The 14,617-nt window shown below is 44.4% G+C and overlaps 2 protein-coding genes across 3 annotated transcripts; both read left to right on the top strand.

Moving 5' to 3' along the window:
- The first annotated feature begins 990 nt into the window (after positions 1-990).
- LOC112888097 (putative leucine-rich repeat receptor-like serine/threonine-protein kinase At2g19230) lies at positions 991-8,220 on the top strand. Of its 2 annotated transcripts, XM_025954449.1 has the most exons (13): positions 991-2,530; positions 2,633-3,182; positions 3,284-3,780; positions 3,856-3,994; positions 5,244-5,315; positions 5,407-5,478; positions 5,556-5,636; positions 5,759-5,916; positions 6,003-6,289; positions 6,367-6,493; positions 6,639-6,707; positions 7,219-7,411; positions 7,499-8,220. In XM_025954449.1, exons 1-13 carry the CDS (start codon positions 2,428-2,430, stop codon positions 8,004-8,006), a joined length of 2,856 nt encoding a protein of 951 aa, XP_025810234.1. In that variant the 5' UTR covers positions 991-2,427; the 3' UTR covers positions 8,007-8,220. The 2 variants fall into 2 exon arrangements, with proteins under 2 accessions (XP_025810234.1, XP_025810235.1); XM_025954450.1 differs by lacking the exon at positions 7,499-8,220 and having other exon boundaries at positions 6,367-6,507; positions 7,219-7,355.
- A 1,259-nt stretch (positions 8,221-9,479) lies between these two features.
- LOC112888098 (putative leucine-rich repeat receptor-like protein kinase At2g19210) lies at positions 9,480-14,617 on the top strand. The gene is made up of 12 exons (XM_025954451.1): positions 9,480-9,561; positions 9,694-10,240; positions 10,324-10,823; positions 10,895-11,036; positions 11,974-12,045; positions 12,123-12,203; positions 12,322-12,482; positions 12,565-12,851; positions 12,946-13,072; positions 13,224-13,292; positions 13,690-13,882; positions 13,978-14,617. The coding sequence occupies exons 1-12, from the start codon at positions 9,480-9,482 to the stop codon at positions 14,480-14,482; spliced, it is 2,766 nt and encodes a 921-aa protein (XP_025810236.1). The 3' UTR covers positions 14,483-14,617.

Raw genomic sequence — 14,617 nt, 5'->3', positions numbered from 1 at the left:
CTGGTCACAGCCGTCGATTTAACCAATCACTCTGAATTTGCATACTAGCCGTTGCTCTCCTGTCTACCATACCTGCTTTTGCTTGCGTCATTGCATTGACGCATTCACCGACGCACGTCAATTTAACTGGTGCTGAAGACCTTCTTGTCCCTTCAGCTCCACAACCTCTCACGCAAACTAAACGACCATTGCACCGACGCTCTGTACCATAGTATCGGTTCAAATGATGCCTTTGGTGTTTCTTTACTTGATCTCCATATCTTCTTCATATTGCACCGACGTCTCCCTTCATTTACGGTCAGTTCAACCGGTGCAACTGACTTCTTCTTCACTTTATTATCCTTGCAACTACCAATACACTGACACGTTATATTTTAATATGTCAGTTTAACCGTGCATATATTTATTCTGAACTTTGTCCAAATTATCGCTGCGGTCATTTGGACATCTCAACTTGGACACTTTGATAGCGAATTGGACTATCTTGTGTATCGATTGGACTCGATCCAAGGAATCTAGAAATCCTAGAAATCCTACAAACTTAAGCTCACAAACTTATTAGTCCCATTGACTATGTTGTCACACAGTCACCATTATTAGTCCCATTGACTATGTTGTCACACAGTCACCAAAATTACAATCATAATCTAATATGACTATATTCCTTACACCACCATCACCACTGTTGCTCCAAGCTCATGCCACAAGATCAGTATGCTGAACATCTCCGCCATGGTTTCGCAACATTTGAGATACTGCTGCATGTAAATTCTGCTATAGGGTAGGTAACAACCTTTCTCAATACGGGCTTGCTAGCGTATGGATGTCAGATGGATCGAACTGCTCCGCTGTAACGTCAAAACAAAATATCTAAAACATAAAAAATGTAAGATTGCATCTAAAAATCTCTATACCAAGAGATACCCGTTGCAACATCCAACATATTACTGCAACATCATGATATACCAACATCACCACCCGGTGCTTCCCCACCACCCGATGCTTCCCCTGCCACACCCTTCGCTCTTCCTCTGCAACCTCCTGGAGCTGCCTGCCATGGCCGCCGTCCGGAGCTCCTCCGACTGCTGGCGTGGCTCACCCCTGGCGGGGGAGCGGCGACCGGGGTGGGGGAAGGCGTGGGAGAGCGGCGGCCCGGCCCCCGCGAGCGCTCCCGCACGCCACTCGTCGTCGCTGCCCTCCTGCTCCTTCTAGCCGCCGTCGCAGGCTGAAGGGAGGTCCGGCGCCCATGCACCCTTGCGCCGTGGTGGCGTCCAGCCGATGAGGTCGCCACCACCACCACCAGAGCACCCACACGGAGCGGATGCATGCAGACGGGGGGAGCGCGGAATCGAGGAGGAGGAGGCACGACGCTGCTCAGGGAAGCAGGAGGTTGGGGAAAAAGAGACTGGAGGGGAGACGAGTGGATAAGAAAAGAGCGGAGTAACAGCAGGTGATGCGGGGAAGTAAAAAACAGGTGACACGGGACGGTGGGTGAGGCGTCCGATCCCTAGCATTGCCGTTCTCAATAATATCCACTTTGTTAGTTTTTTAAAGCAAACTAAGAATGTATGGCAGTTTCCACTGATGTCATACCGGTTATAAAAGGTCCCACTTTCAGGAGACTTATTTGTTTACTTTCTTCATTTTTAAATATCTGATGTGTCACATATTCAAAAAACGGATAGCGTACATAATTTGCCAGGTGCATTGATGACGTACATAAATATTCTAATGCACTAAGTTTTCTTTCCCGACCATCATAAGGATGTCAAACAGGTACAGATATTAGTCATTAGTAGTAGTGCAGTTATTACTCACCTACAAACAAAACGCTATGCATCTATAAACGGTTTTGACACCAGGATTTAGCCGCTGGTGGATATACACAGCCGTATCCTCACACTATCACTTGCTGTAGTAACTACACTAAAAGAATAAAAGATGGTTGTCCACTACGGCAAGCTTTGCACTTGAACAAAATATTCTGACCTGATTAATATTTTTCTAATTCTGATATAATCAATGTGACACCCTACATTCTAAAATTTAGGTCGTTTTAATTTTGTTCCAAGTAAAAGTTATTTTAATTTTGTTCTAAGTAAAACTTCTCTAGGTTTGATCAAGTTTATAGAAACATGTATGAATAGACACATAGATGACAAAATATAGTTTATTTGGTATTGCATATGCTAATAAGTTTATAGTGAACTTGATCAAAATTAGGCAAATTTGATTTAGTATAAAGCTAAAACGATCTATATCTGAAACTTATCTTCTCCCCTTATGATAGAGGCCAAACAAACTGGGACAATTGGCATTCGTTCATCATCTAGACTAGACTAGGATTTTCTGCATATAAGGGGTACCTAGCACATAGAGTTGAAAGCACAAACGGCTTGTTTGGCTGCTTGCTTGCGAACTTGAGCAATGACAATGCCGAAAAGAATGGTGGCAGTTTCGTGGTCGATGCTTCTCTGCCTCGCCGCCGCCGCCGCCGTACTCAAAGCTCGTGCACAGCTCGACAGCATCGGTATGCTTATAACATCTCGACGCTTTCACAACATTCCAGATCCTATACGTATACGTACGCATGTATACGACTGAAACAATGAGAGAGATTTTGCGGTTGAAGGTTTCATCAGCATAGACTGCGGCCTGCCGGGGACGGCGAACTCCGTGGACGACGCCACCAAGCTGTCCTACGCCCCGGACGCCGCCTTCACCGACGCCGGCTCCAACCACAACATCTCGGTCGAGTACATCACGCCGACGCTCGCCAAGCGCTACCTCAACGTGCGCAGCTTCCCCGACGGCGCGCGCAGCTGCTACATGCTCCGGTCCCTCGTGCCCGGCCTCAAGTACACCCTCCGCGCAGAGTTCAAGTACGGCAACTACGACGGCCTCAACCGGCCGCCCGTCTTCGACCTCTACGCCGGCGTCAACTTCTGGAGCAGGGTGAACGCCTCGAGCCAGAAGGTGGTGGTACTGGAGGCCATCGTCGTGGTGCCGGACGATTACGTGCATGTTTGTCTGGTGAACACCGGCTCCGGAACGCCGTTCATCTCGGCGCTGGAGCTGAGGCCGCTCAAGAGCTCGCTCTACCCGCAAGTGAACGCGACGCAGGGCCTGGTCCTGCTCTCCCGGCGCAACTGCGGGCCGACGGATGATGCGGACATTGTCAGGTGAGCAAAAGATCCCGGTCCGATCCATCACCTGTTTCTATCCATCAATCCGACCAAAGGCGCCAAGTTCTTGAGCTCGGAAACAATTGCTGGTTGGCTAGGTACCCTGACGATCCACACGACAGAGTTTGGCTCCCTTTCGTCAACACCGCCAGGTGGGAGGCGATATCGACGAGCAACAAGGTGCGGAACCTAGACGACAGCGAATTCGCGGCGCCGTCCAAGGTGATGCAGACAGCGATCACTCCGCGCAACGCCTCCGGCAGGATCGAGTTCTTCTGGCTATCCGAGCCGCAGCCCGGGGACCCGACGCCGGGGTACATCGTCATCCTGCACTTCTCCGAGCTGCAGCTCCTCGCCGGCAACGCCGTGCGGCAGCAGCACCTCGTCCTCAACGACGACCTGCGGTTCTGGAGCGATTACACGCCGCCATACCTCCTCTCGGACACCATCTACAGCATGAAGCCCCTGCCCCGCTTCTCGCGGTACAACTTCTCCATCAACGCCACAGCCAACTCGACGATGCCGCCGATCATCAACGCCGGCGAGATCTTTTTCGTCTTCTCCACCGCCAACGTCGGCACGGACTACTCGGACGGTGCGTACAATATGCAGGCATATACATGAGCATATGCATATGAGCTCATGACTAAAAACTTGGTGCAATTAACAGTTTCTGCCATCACGGCGATCAAGGCCAAGTATCGGGTGAAGAAGAACTGGGCGGGTGACCCCTGCGTTCCGAATAATCTTACATGGGACGGTTTGACATGCAGCTACGCCAATTCCAATCCTTCGAGAATCACCAGGATGTAAGTACCAACCGAGTCTGCTGTAATATGCACATATAATGCATTTTTTTCCATGAAACTACTCCCTTCGTTTCAAATTGTAGTTCATTTTAGCAAATATAGATGCATAATTTTTACTATATATCTAGATATAATACTCACCTAAGTGCATAGCAAAAATTATGTATCTAGATTTACCAAAATGATGTATAATTTGGAACGGAGGGAGTACCTTTTAATTTCAAAATAAAATGTACTCATATCATTTTTGTACAAGAATAAGTCTAGTTTGCTCCATCAAATAATTTAGTTTGTGTATCTAACCCCCAAACAAAATTGAGGCAAACTGAATTGTTTAAGGGAGTAAAGGGATCTTGTTGGGACTTATTCATCCATACCACCAAGCTAGCTAGTCAATGATATGTAGGATTTGGACCTACGTGTTATTAGCAAAAACTAATGGTATAGTTGAAAATGCCTCAGATGACGTTTTATAAACGATGAAAATGTTTCAGAATAAAAGTTAATTACCCCCTTTGGTGTTTATCTCTAACGACTATTTTTTCTACCAATTTATTTTTATAGATATAATAGATTTATGAGATTATGAAATTACCTCTAAGATACATCCACATATATAGTTATCATGTTTCAAAACTAAACATCTAAAAGCTACTCTCCCTCCATTTGAAATTATATTATGTATTTCATTTTGTAAGGGCAAGACTTTTGCTCGGTTTGTTTCCTGGTCAGATTATATAATCCAACTTATGAAAGCAAGATGATATAATATGAAATAAGCATATCTCGAACTGCTTATGATAATCTAAGGGTGTATATTATATAATCTGAAGAATAATGTATGCCGTTTTTTGTCCATGTGTGATTATATAAGCTAGATTATGTAATCTAGAGAGCAAACGAACAAGCTCTTTGACTAATGATTACTATATTTATGTTACACTTATTTGATATAAAAATATAAGCATAAGAGAGTATTTTTTACGAATCTAATGATAAGCTTAGTACCACAAAATTATATATTAATAAAGAATTGGTGGTCAAAGACTTGTCTTAATAAATTGAAATACATCTTATAGTTTCAAACACAGAGTACTTATAGTAAAAAAGTCTGAAAACATTATTTTTACTAGGTCTTCTCTGAGACTTCATGTATATGGCGATAGCCGATTGGAGGGAGTAGTTAGTATCTTAAAAAAATGGGACAAAATAAAAGTATGGTCAAACTGAATTTTCGGATATTTTGCAGAAACATGTCCTTTAGCGGTCTGGATGGCGATATATCATCTTCTTTCGCAAATCTCAAGGCCATCCAATATTTGTACGTGTGGAGTTCTTGATCTTTTTCAACCTCGAAATGGTTTTATGTAACACAATGAGTAAACAATCCATGGCAATATTTACATACGCAGGGACCTATCATACAACAACCTGACTGGCTCCATTCCTGATGCCCTCTCACAATTACCATCACTATTAGTTCTGTAAGTTGCTAAATAATGTTTTTCGCCTGACCCAGCTCCCACGTTGACTGACACCAGTAGCATTTCGTTTCTTTCAGAGATTTAACAAACAACCAGCTGAGTGGATCAATTCCCCCTAGTCTTCTCAAGAGAATTCAAGATGGTTCCCTTAATATACAGTCAGTTATGTGATACTATTTTGGTTTCACGAAGCATCAAATTTAAAACAATTTGATTGAAACGGTTTTAATACTGACACTTTGATTCAAACCTTTTTTATTTCATTTGTTCATGTTTGTAGATATGGCAATAACCCAAATCTTTGCACCAACGCCGCTTCATGTAAGCCGGCAAAGGGGAGGAACAAGCTTGCAGTCTACGTTGCTGTCCCTGTTGTTCTAGTTGTGGTGATAGTATCAGCGGTGCTAGTCTTTCCATTCCTGATACGAAAAAAACAAGGTGACATGAATCAAACCGTCTGCTCTTGCAATTTCCCACACCTTGAACAAATACTGATGTCTGTTGTTGTATGTGCTGCTGTTCAGGATCGACATCGACGAACATCACCATGAGGCCTCAAATCGAGACAATGATGAGCTACGCACCAGCGACACTGCCACCAGGTGACGCGCACACGCAGAGCTCCTTGCACCTTGAGAACCGCAAGTTCACATATAAGGAGCTAGAAATGATCACGAATAACTTCCAACGCGTGCTTGGCCGAGGAGGGTTCGGTGAAGTATACAATGGCTTCTTGGAGGATGGCACTCAGGTGGCAATCAAGCTGCGGTCTCAGTTTTCCAATCAAGGTGTCAAGGAGTTCCTCATAGAGGTAAAAAAATTTAGAATTTGAATCAAGATTTTTAGGAAAATTACTGAGGAATTTGTCACTCATGATCATTTGTTCAGGCTCAGATCTTAACACGGATTCATCACAAGAATCTCGTTTCTATGATCGGTTACTGCAAGGATGGACAGTACATGGCACTTGTCTACGAGTACATGTCAGAAGGCACCCTACAAGAGCAGATTGCAGGCATGCCATATGCTGTTAAGAGTTCAGCTTTTGCACAACACACTGAATATTTCAGACTGCCAATATTTCAGTATTGTTCATTGTATGGTCATTTCTGAAGTGCCTTTATTGATATGAACTTCTCGTTCTATCTTTTCATTTTCAGGAAATGGCCGCAACGGAAAACTCTTAACATGGAGGCAGAGGCTTCGAATTGCAGTGGACTCAGCTCAAGGTATTGTAAAAACATACAACTAGCGTTCCTCAAATTTATTATTGCCACTTATGTCCTCAAACTATTAATTTACAGTTTTGTGGCGTTAACTTGCTAATTAGTTCACCTTAGTGCAAACCATTACAATCAGTGTTAATACGACTAGTTGGCTTCAAAGTGCCATCCATGTCCTAATTAAGGACCTCCATCATTTGTCTCACTGCCATGTCTCTCACATGCCATCTAATGAACAAACAAAAATTTTATGGAATCCACATAGCATCTCCTAACATCAATATAATAAGCTTTGTTAATGTTCGCATCAACAACCAACAATGCTTACAATGGATTTTTGAATCTTGGGTGAACCACTTTGCATGTCCAGAGATATGAAAGTGTAAATTAGCAACAACACAAAACAATTTAGGGGCTGATGGTATATTTTACTCTTTACGTATTTATGTTAATCTATAGGGCAGTTGATTTTCGAGTTCTAGTTTTGTTGGAAGCGTGAACACCAATGTACTTGTAGGGTTGGAGTATCTGCACAAGGGGTGCAACCCACCTCTCATTCATAGGGATGTGAAGTCTACTAATATCCTATTGAACGCAAAACTGGAGGCTAAGATTGCTGACTTCGGCTTGTCCAAGGCATTCAATCGCGATAACGAAGCTCATGTATCAACGAACGCTCTCGTTGGTACACCTGGATACGTTGATCCAGAGTATGTCAATCGAGTGCACACTATCAAATATCGCAAAATTTTTGCCCTCTATTAGCGTGAGCTATGTATGCATACCTAAACTTTCAGGTACCAGGCAACTCTGCAGCCGACAACCAAGAATGATGTTTACAGTTTTGGTGTTGTGCTGCTAGAGCTGGTCACAGGGAGGCAAGCCATCCTATGTGACCCGGAGCCCACAAGCATCATCCAATGGGTGAGGCTACGCTTGGCACGAGGAAACATTGAGGCTGTTGTCGATAAGAGAATGCGTGGCGAGTGTGATGTCAACAGTGTGTGGAAGGTCGCGGATATCGCACTCAAGTGCACCATGCAAGCGTCGACGCAACGACCTACAATGATCGACGTGGTGGCACAGTTGCAGGAATGCCTCGAGCTCGAGGAGGGGCACCGCATCGGAGATGGTACAAGGGGCAGCTTCTACAGCGGCAGCAGCAACAGCGACCTCAACTTGAGCTACAACGCACATGCGGCCGATAGCCGGTCAACTGATGTGAGCCAGACCAGCACCCCATTTGAGATGGAGCATAATTTTGAGAAGGTGCCAAGAACGGACAGAGGTCCTGTTGCACGATAAGGCTCTTCTTGGGGTTTTCAATGATATTGAGAATTTTAACATTTTCAAATTTGAGTTTTAAAATTTTAAAATTTGAGTTAATTAATTTTCAAGCAAAGATCAACGTCACTTGATATCTGCAAAGATACCTTCAAATTTGAGTTAGCCTTGGTTATCCATCGATGGAAGAGAAATTCTTTTTGCCTAGTAGTATACAAAATTGTTAGAAGCTCAACTTTGCTCTCTTTTCCCCCCTTTTTGTGCTGTAACTCTTTTGCTTTTTCCAATATTAATATATACTGTATCAACTATCAATAGTGGTCTTACCCCGCCCTCATGTCCCATAAAATACATAAAAATCTGATCTGATTCCCCTATGACTTGATTTCATTTCCACTTGTGTTAACCCAAACACTATCTTAATCTGATGACGCGTAAAGAAAAAAAATCCCATATACATGTCACGTAGCAACCTTGGTCAATGCACACTTAGATACAATGGTGGATTAATTTTCCCCCCAAAAAGAAAATGTCTGGCCTGCAATTTCCAGAGCGGAGAAGAAGTCTTAAATCAACTATCCGTGTAGGCCCACTGCCATCCAATGAAGCGAATCTCTAGTTAGCTACGAGGGCCATTGAAGGGGGCCACTTACGAGAAAATTGGTTTGTGTTTGTTTCGCCAGGGGGGCAGCGCAGCGACGACCTACGCTATGCCAATGGGCAAGCTTTGTAGCGGACGTGGTTTTTTTGGTAGCGCTGATGCAGTCAATGTGCTTAACAATCCTTATTTTTCTTTGACAACTGAAACCTGTGGGAGCATTGACAAATTGTTCATCGTATACAATAAGGACTCAATATATATACAGTTATGTATAGATGTTGGATACTTTGCTTGTGCAATGAAGGCATTTGATCATTCAATGCAGAGAACAAAGGCCGCAAACGATGTGGACCTGTGGCTGCTGCTTACTTTCCTCCTCGTCACCCTGCCACCAGGGCCACTGACAGCAGGATTTAAAATGAATTATTTATAAATTTTTAGTTTATATTTGAATATTTTTAATTCTCACTAAATGAAAAACTACCTTTAAAACCATCCAAAGGGCTAAATTTGACCGGTTTCAATAGTTGGATGACCTATATTACGTGATTTTATAGTTGAATGTTGAAAATCGAACTTTTGTGATAGTTCAAGAGTGTAAACCGGATTTTTCGCCACTAAATAAAGCTTGTTATCCACTAGGACAAACTTTGTACTGCATAAAAATGTGCTGACCTGATTATTTTTTTCTGTAATTCTGATGTCATTAATGTGCTAAGCAACTGGTATTTCCCGCCATTAAGGTAGAGGCCACTGGGATAAATGGTACTTGTTCATCATCTAGACCAGGATTTGCTACGCATATAAGGGGTACCTAGTACATAGATTTCAAAGCACAAACAGTTTGTTCGGCTGCTTGCTTGCGAAATTGAGCAATGACAGTGCGAGAAAGAATGGTGGCAACGTCGTGGTTGCTGCTTCTCGGCCTCGCCACCGCCGGGGTACTTCAAGCTCGTGCACAGCCCGACAGCATTGGTACTACGCTCAACATCTCAATGGTTTCACAGAGTTTCAGATCCTTCTTACTGCATGTATAGATGGCATATGCATCACGACAACACAGATTCTGCTTACGATTGAAGAACGAGAGGTGCTTCGCTGTTGCAGGTTTCATCAGCATAGACTGTGGGCTGCCGGGGACGGCGAACTCCGTGGACGACGCCACCAAGCTGTCGTACGCCCCGGACGCCGCCTTCACCGACGCCGGCTCCAACAGCAACATCTCGGCCGAGTACATCACGCCGACGCTCGCCAAGCGCTACCTCAACGTGCGCAGCTTCCCCGACGGCGCGCGCAACTGCTACACGCTCCGCTCCATTGTTGCGGGGCTCAAGTACCTCCTCCGCGCAGAGTTTAAGTACGGCAACTACGACGGCCTCAACCGGCCGCCCGTCTTCGACCTCTACGCCGGCGTCAACTTCTGGAGCAGGGTGAACGTCTCGAGCCCCGACGGCGTGGAGAGGCTGGAGGCCATCTTCGTGGTGCCGGACGACTACGTGCACGTCTGCCTGGTGAACACCGGCTCCGGGACGCCGTTCATCTCGGCGCTGGAGCTGAGGCCGCTCAAGAGCTCGATCTACCCGCAGGCGAACGCGACGCAGGGCCTGGCCCTGCTCGGGAGGATCAACTTCGGGCAGGCCGATGCTATTGTCAGGTGAGCAAAAAATAAAGATGCCAGTCACATGATATCGAGGTCCGCAGGACTCCTGACATCGAAGGCAATCGATTGGTCTGCAGGTACCCTGACGATCCGCGCGACAGAGTATGGCTCCCTTGGGCCGACGCCACCATCTGGGATGTGATATGGACGACGGACAGGGTGCAGAACCTAGAGAGCGACGAGTTCGAGGCGCCGTCCAAGGTGATGCAGACGGCGATCACCCCGCGCAACGCATCGAACAACATCACGTTCTCCTGGAACTCCAAGCCGCAGCCGAGGGACCCGGCGCCGGGGTACATGGCCATCATGTACTTCTCCGAGCTGCAGCGCCTGTCCAGCAGCGCCGTGCGCGAGTTCTTCGTCGAGATCAACGACGTGGTGTGGCGGTCCACGCTGGGTTTCAGGCCGGACTACCTTTTCTCTGACTACAGCTACAGCACCGCTCCCTTGCCGGCCTCCACTCGGTACAACGTCAGCATCAACGCCACCGCCAACTCCACGCTGCCGCCGTTCATCAACGCCATCGAGGTCTACTCCGTCATCTCCACCACCGGCGTCGGAACGGACTCCTCGGATGGTACGGGCATGTGTGGACGCAAAGTATATATGCTTGGTTGTTAATGGAAACTAATTAAACGCAATTAACAGTATCTGCCATCACGGCCGTCAAGGTGAAGTATGAGGTGAAAAAGAAGAACTGGGCCGGTGACCCGTGTGCTCCGAAGAATTTTGCCTGGGACGGGTTGACTTGCAGTTATGCCATATCCAGTCGATCGAGAATCACCGGCGTGTAAGTATTCACTGACAAATAAGTGATGATTTGGACATTTGATACTAGCCATTAAATGGTTTTTTATACGAAACTACCTTTGGAGATAAATACCATTTTTAAATAATAAAATAATCTATTTTACTCTATCTTTGTTTTTGTCCATCTAAAGTCCAGGGTTAGATTCGCAACAACAAAAAAGTCCAGGGTTAGATTGGCAGACTGGATGTTTGAGGGAGTCAAAGGGACCTGTTCTTTTTCCAATATCCAATTCCATTAAAAAAGATTAATTTAGAATTTATTCGAATAGTTGACCACACTCAGTCTGAACAGTATTTATTTGTGAACGGGGGCGTTTGTACATAAAACTAATTTGTGCTCAAGACACATGACAATTGACAATACATGAATCAAATTATTGGTCTGTTTATGGCTTTTCTTATAACCAAAATTAAAAGAAGGAAGAAGAAAGCTCAGCAATTTTTAATTTGAAAAATACCTTAAGTTTTACATAACTACCTTTCGTGTTAACTCCTATTCAAATACATTCATAAAATCTAGTAAATTTATGAGATTATGAAATTAGTTTTCAAGACATGTCCATATAATAATTACCATGTTTTAAAATTAAATTTATAAAAGGTACTTAAAGTCAAATAAGTTTGAAAACTTTGATGGGATCCTGTCCAAGATGTCATGTATTTGGGACAAGAGGGAGTGGTTATTAGTATCTTAGAAAAGCAGGATGGGAGAAGCTATGGTTAAGCTGAATTGTCAGATATCTTGCAGAAATATATCTTTCAGTGGCTTGGACGGCGAGATATCGTCTTCTTTTGCAAATCTCAAGGCCGTCCAATATTTGTACGTATGGAGTAATGGATCTGTTTCAAAATTTCTCCTAAAGGACCTATGTAACAGAATAAGTGAAACATACATGGCACATATATTTACGTTGCAGGGATTTATCACATAACAATTTGACCGGCTCAATTCCAGACGCACTTTCACAATTACCATCACTAACGGTTCTGTAAGTTGCTGATTTCCAATATTTTTTGCTTGATCTGCCCCTCACGTTCTCAGACCAGTAGCATTCGTTTCTTTCAGAGATTTGACAAGCAACCAGCTGAGTGGATCAATACCCGCTGGACTTCTCAAAAGAATTAAAGATGGCTCCCTAAGTCTACGGTCGATTATCTGATTATTCTATTTTGGTTTTGCAAAGTATATTGTCGATTTGATTTGGAACAGTTTTAATATTCACACTTTGGTTAAGAATACAACTTTTTATTTCATTGCTTTGTAGATATGGTAATAATCCAGACCTTTGCACCAACGCCGATTCATGTAAGCCGCCAAAGGGAAAGAGCAAGCTTGCAGTATACATTGCCGTCCCTGTAGTTCTAGTTGTGGTGATAGTGTCAGTGGTAGCAGTACTCTTTCTCTTCCTGAGACGAAAAAAACAAGGTGACATGCATCAAACTATGTGCTCTAGCAATTTCCTCACACCCTGAACACAAAACTTACGACTGTTGTATGCGCCACTCAGGATCGACATCGACGAACAACACTGTGAAGCCTCAAAATGACACGCCGATGAGCTATGCACCTGCGTCCCTGGCACCAAGGGACGCATATGCACAGAGCTCACTGCACCTTGAGAACCGCAGGTTCACGTACAAGGAGCTGGAGATGATCACGAATAAGTTCCAGCGCGTGCTCGGCCGAGGAGGGTTCGGGAAAGTCTACGATGGCTTCTTGGAGGATGGCACTCAGGTGGCAGTCAAGCTGCGGTCTCAGTCTTCAAACCAGGGTGTCAAGGAGTTCCTCATGGAGGTGAGTTCTTCAAAATTTTTCAGAATTTGAATCAAGGCTTTTTTTTTTCAGGAACATTACTCCAGAATTTGATCACTCATGATCATTTGTTCAGGCTCAGATCTTAACACGGATTCATCACAAGAATCTTGTTTCTATGATCGGTTACTGCAAGGATGGGCAGTACATGGCACTTGTCTACGAGTATATGTCAGAAGGCACCCTACAAGAGCAGATTGCAGGTATGCCACATACGAGCTGTTAAGAGTTCAGCTTTTGCACAACACACTGTAATATTTCAAATTGCCAAGATTTTAGTATATTTCATCTATATGGTCATTTGTAAAGTACCTTTGCTGATATGAATTTCTCGTTCTACCAATTCATTTTTAGGGAGTGGCCGCAATGGAAAACGCTTAACATGGAGGCAGAGGCTTCGAATTGCACTGGACTCAGCTCAAGGTAATATAAACATACACCAATGTTCCTTAACTTCATTATTGTTACTTATGTCCTCAAACTATTAATTTACAATTTTGTGTCTAACTTGCTACCGTTAATACGAATAAAATTTCATCCATGTCCTAATCATAGATTTTCATCATTCGTATAAGATGCCTTAGTGTTCGTGTCAACAACCAAAAGTGCTTACAATGAATTTTTGAATCTTGGTCGAACAAACCTTGCGAGTTCAGAGATAGGAAAGTGCAAAATAGTTTAGGGACCTAGATGACAAACACCGAACAATTTAGGATTGATGGCGCATTTTACTCTTTGCGTATTTATATATCAATTTATATGTCAATTGATATTTGAGTTTTGGCTTTGCTGGAAGTGTGAACACTTGATGTACTTGTAGGGTTGGAGTATCTGCACAGGGGGTGCAACCCACCTCTCATTCACAGGGATGTGAAGTCTACTAATATCCTATTGAACGCAAAACTGGAGGCCAAGATTGCTGACTTCGGCTTGTCCAAGGCTTTCAATACTGATAACGAAGCTCATGTATCAACGAATGCCCTCGTTGGTACACCTGGATATGTTGATCCAGAGTATGTACGTCAATCAAGTGCTCACTATAAAATATCTTAGACTTTTTGTTGCCCTCTCTTGGTGAGCTGTACATGCATACAACCTAAACTTTCAGGTACCAGGCAACTATGCAACCGACAACCAAGAGTGATGTTTACAGCTTTGGTGTTGTGCTGCTAGAGATGGTCACTGGAAGGCAAGCAATCCTATCTGACCCGGAGCCCACGAGCATCATCCAATGGGTGAGGCGGCGCTTGGCACGAGGAAACATTGAGGACGTTGTTGACAAGCGAATTCGTGGCGAGTATGATGTCAACAGTGTGTGGAAGGTGGCAGATATCGCACTAAAGTGCACCGTTCAAACGTCGGTGCAACGACCTACAATGATCGACGTCGTGGCACAGTTGCAGGAATGCCTCGAGCTCGAGGAGGGGCACCGCACCGGAGGTGGTATAAGAGGTAGCTTCTACACCGGCAGCAGCAGCGACCTCGACTTGGGCTACAACGCATATGCCGCTGATAGCCAGTTAACTGACGTGATCCAGACCAGCACTGCATTTGAGATGGAGCATAATTTTGGGAAGGTGCCAAGAATGGGTAGAGGTCCTGTTGCACGCTAAGGCACTCTTGTTGGGTTTTTCAATGATGTTATTTCACCAAAGCAATTTCGAGTGTACAAAGGTGCAAATATAACATGTGTATCGGCTATTGGGCTTTGCCCTAAAACAGAAGAAGGTTCTTGTTGGGTTTTTCAA

This window comes from Panicum hallii, chromosome 3 (genome assembly GCF_002211085.1).
Source record: "Panicum hallii strain FIL2 chromosome 3, PHallii_v3.1, whole genome shotgun sequence".
In the NCBI taxonomy this organism is placed as follows: Eukaryota; Viridiplantae; Streptophyta; class Magnoliopsida; order Poales; family Poaceae; genus Panicum; species Panicum hallii.
The sequence above is the reverse complement of the archived record's forward strand: the minus strand, read 5'-3'. Positions and strand labels throughout refer to the sequence as shown.

Excerpts from the sequence above, each read along its gene's own strand:
- LOC112888098 (XM_025954451.1), top strand. The coding sequence starts at position 9,480 with ATGGTGGCAACGTCGTGGTTGCTGCTTCTCGGCCTCGCCACCGCCGGG. Across the intron at positions 11,037-11,973 it reads CGATCGAGAATCACCGGCGT|GGATTTATCACATAACAATT; the intron begins GTAAGTATTCAC and ends TTTACGTTGCAG. Across the intron at positions 12,483-12,564 it reads CCTGAGACGAAAAAAACAAG|GATCGACATCGACGAACAAC; the intron begins GTGACATGCATC and ends TGCGCCACTCAG.
- LOC112888097 (XM_025954449.1), top strand. The coding sequence starts at position 2,428 with ATGACAATGCCGAAAAGAATGGTGGCAGTTTCGTGGTCGATGCTTCTC. Across the intron at positions 5,479-5,555 it reads TTACCATCACTATTAGTTCT|AGATTTAACAAACAACCAGC; the intron begins GTAAGTTGCTAA and ends CGTTTCTTTCAG. Across the intron at positions 5,917-6,002 it reads CCTGATACGAAAAAAACAAG|GATCGACATCGACGAACATC; the intron begins GTGACATGAATC and ends GCTGCTGTTCAG.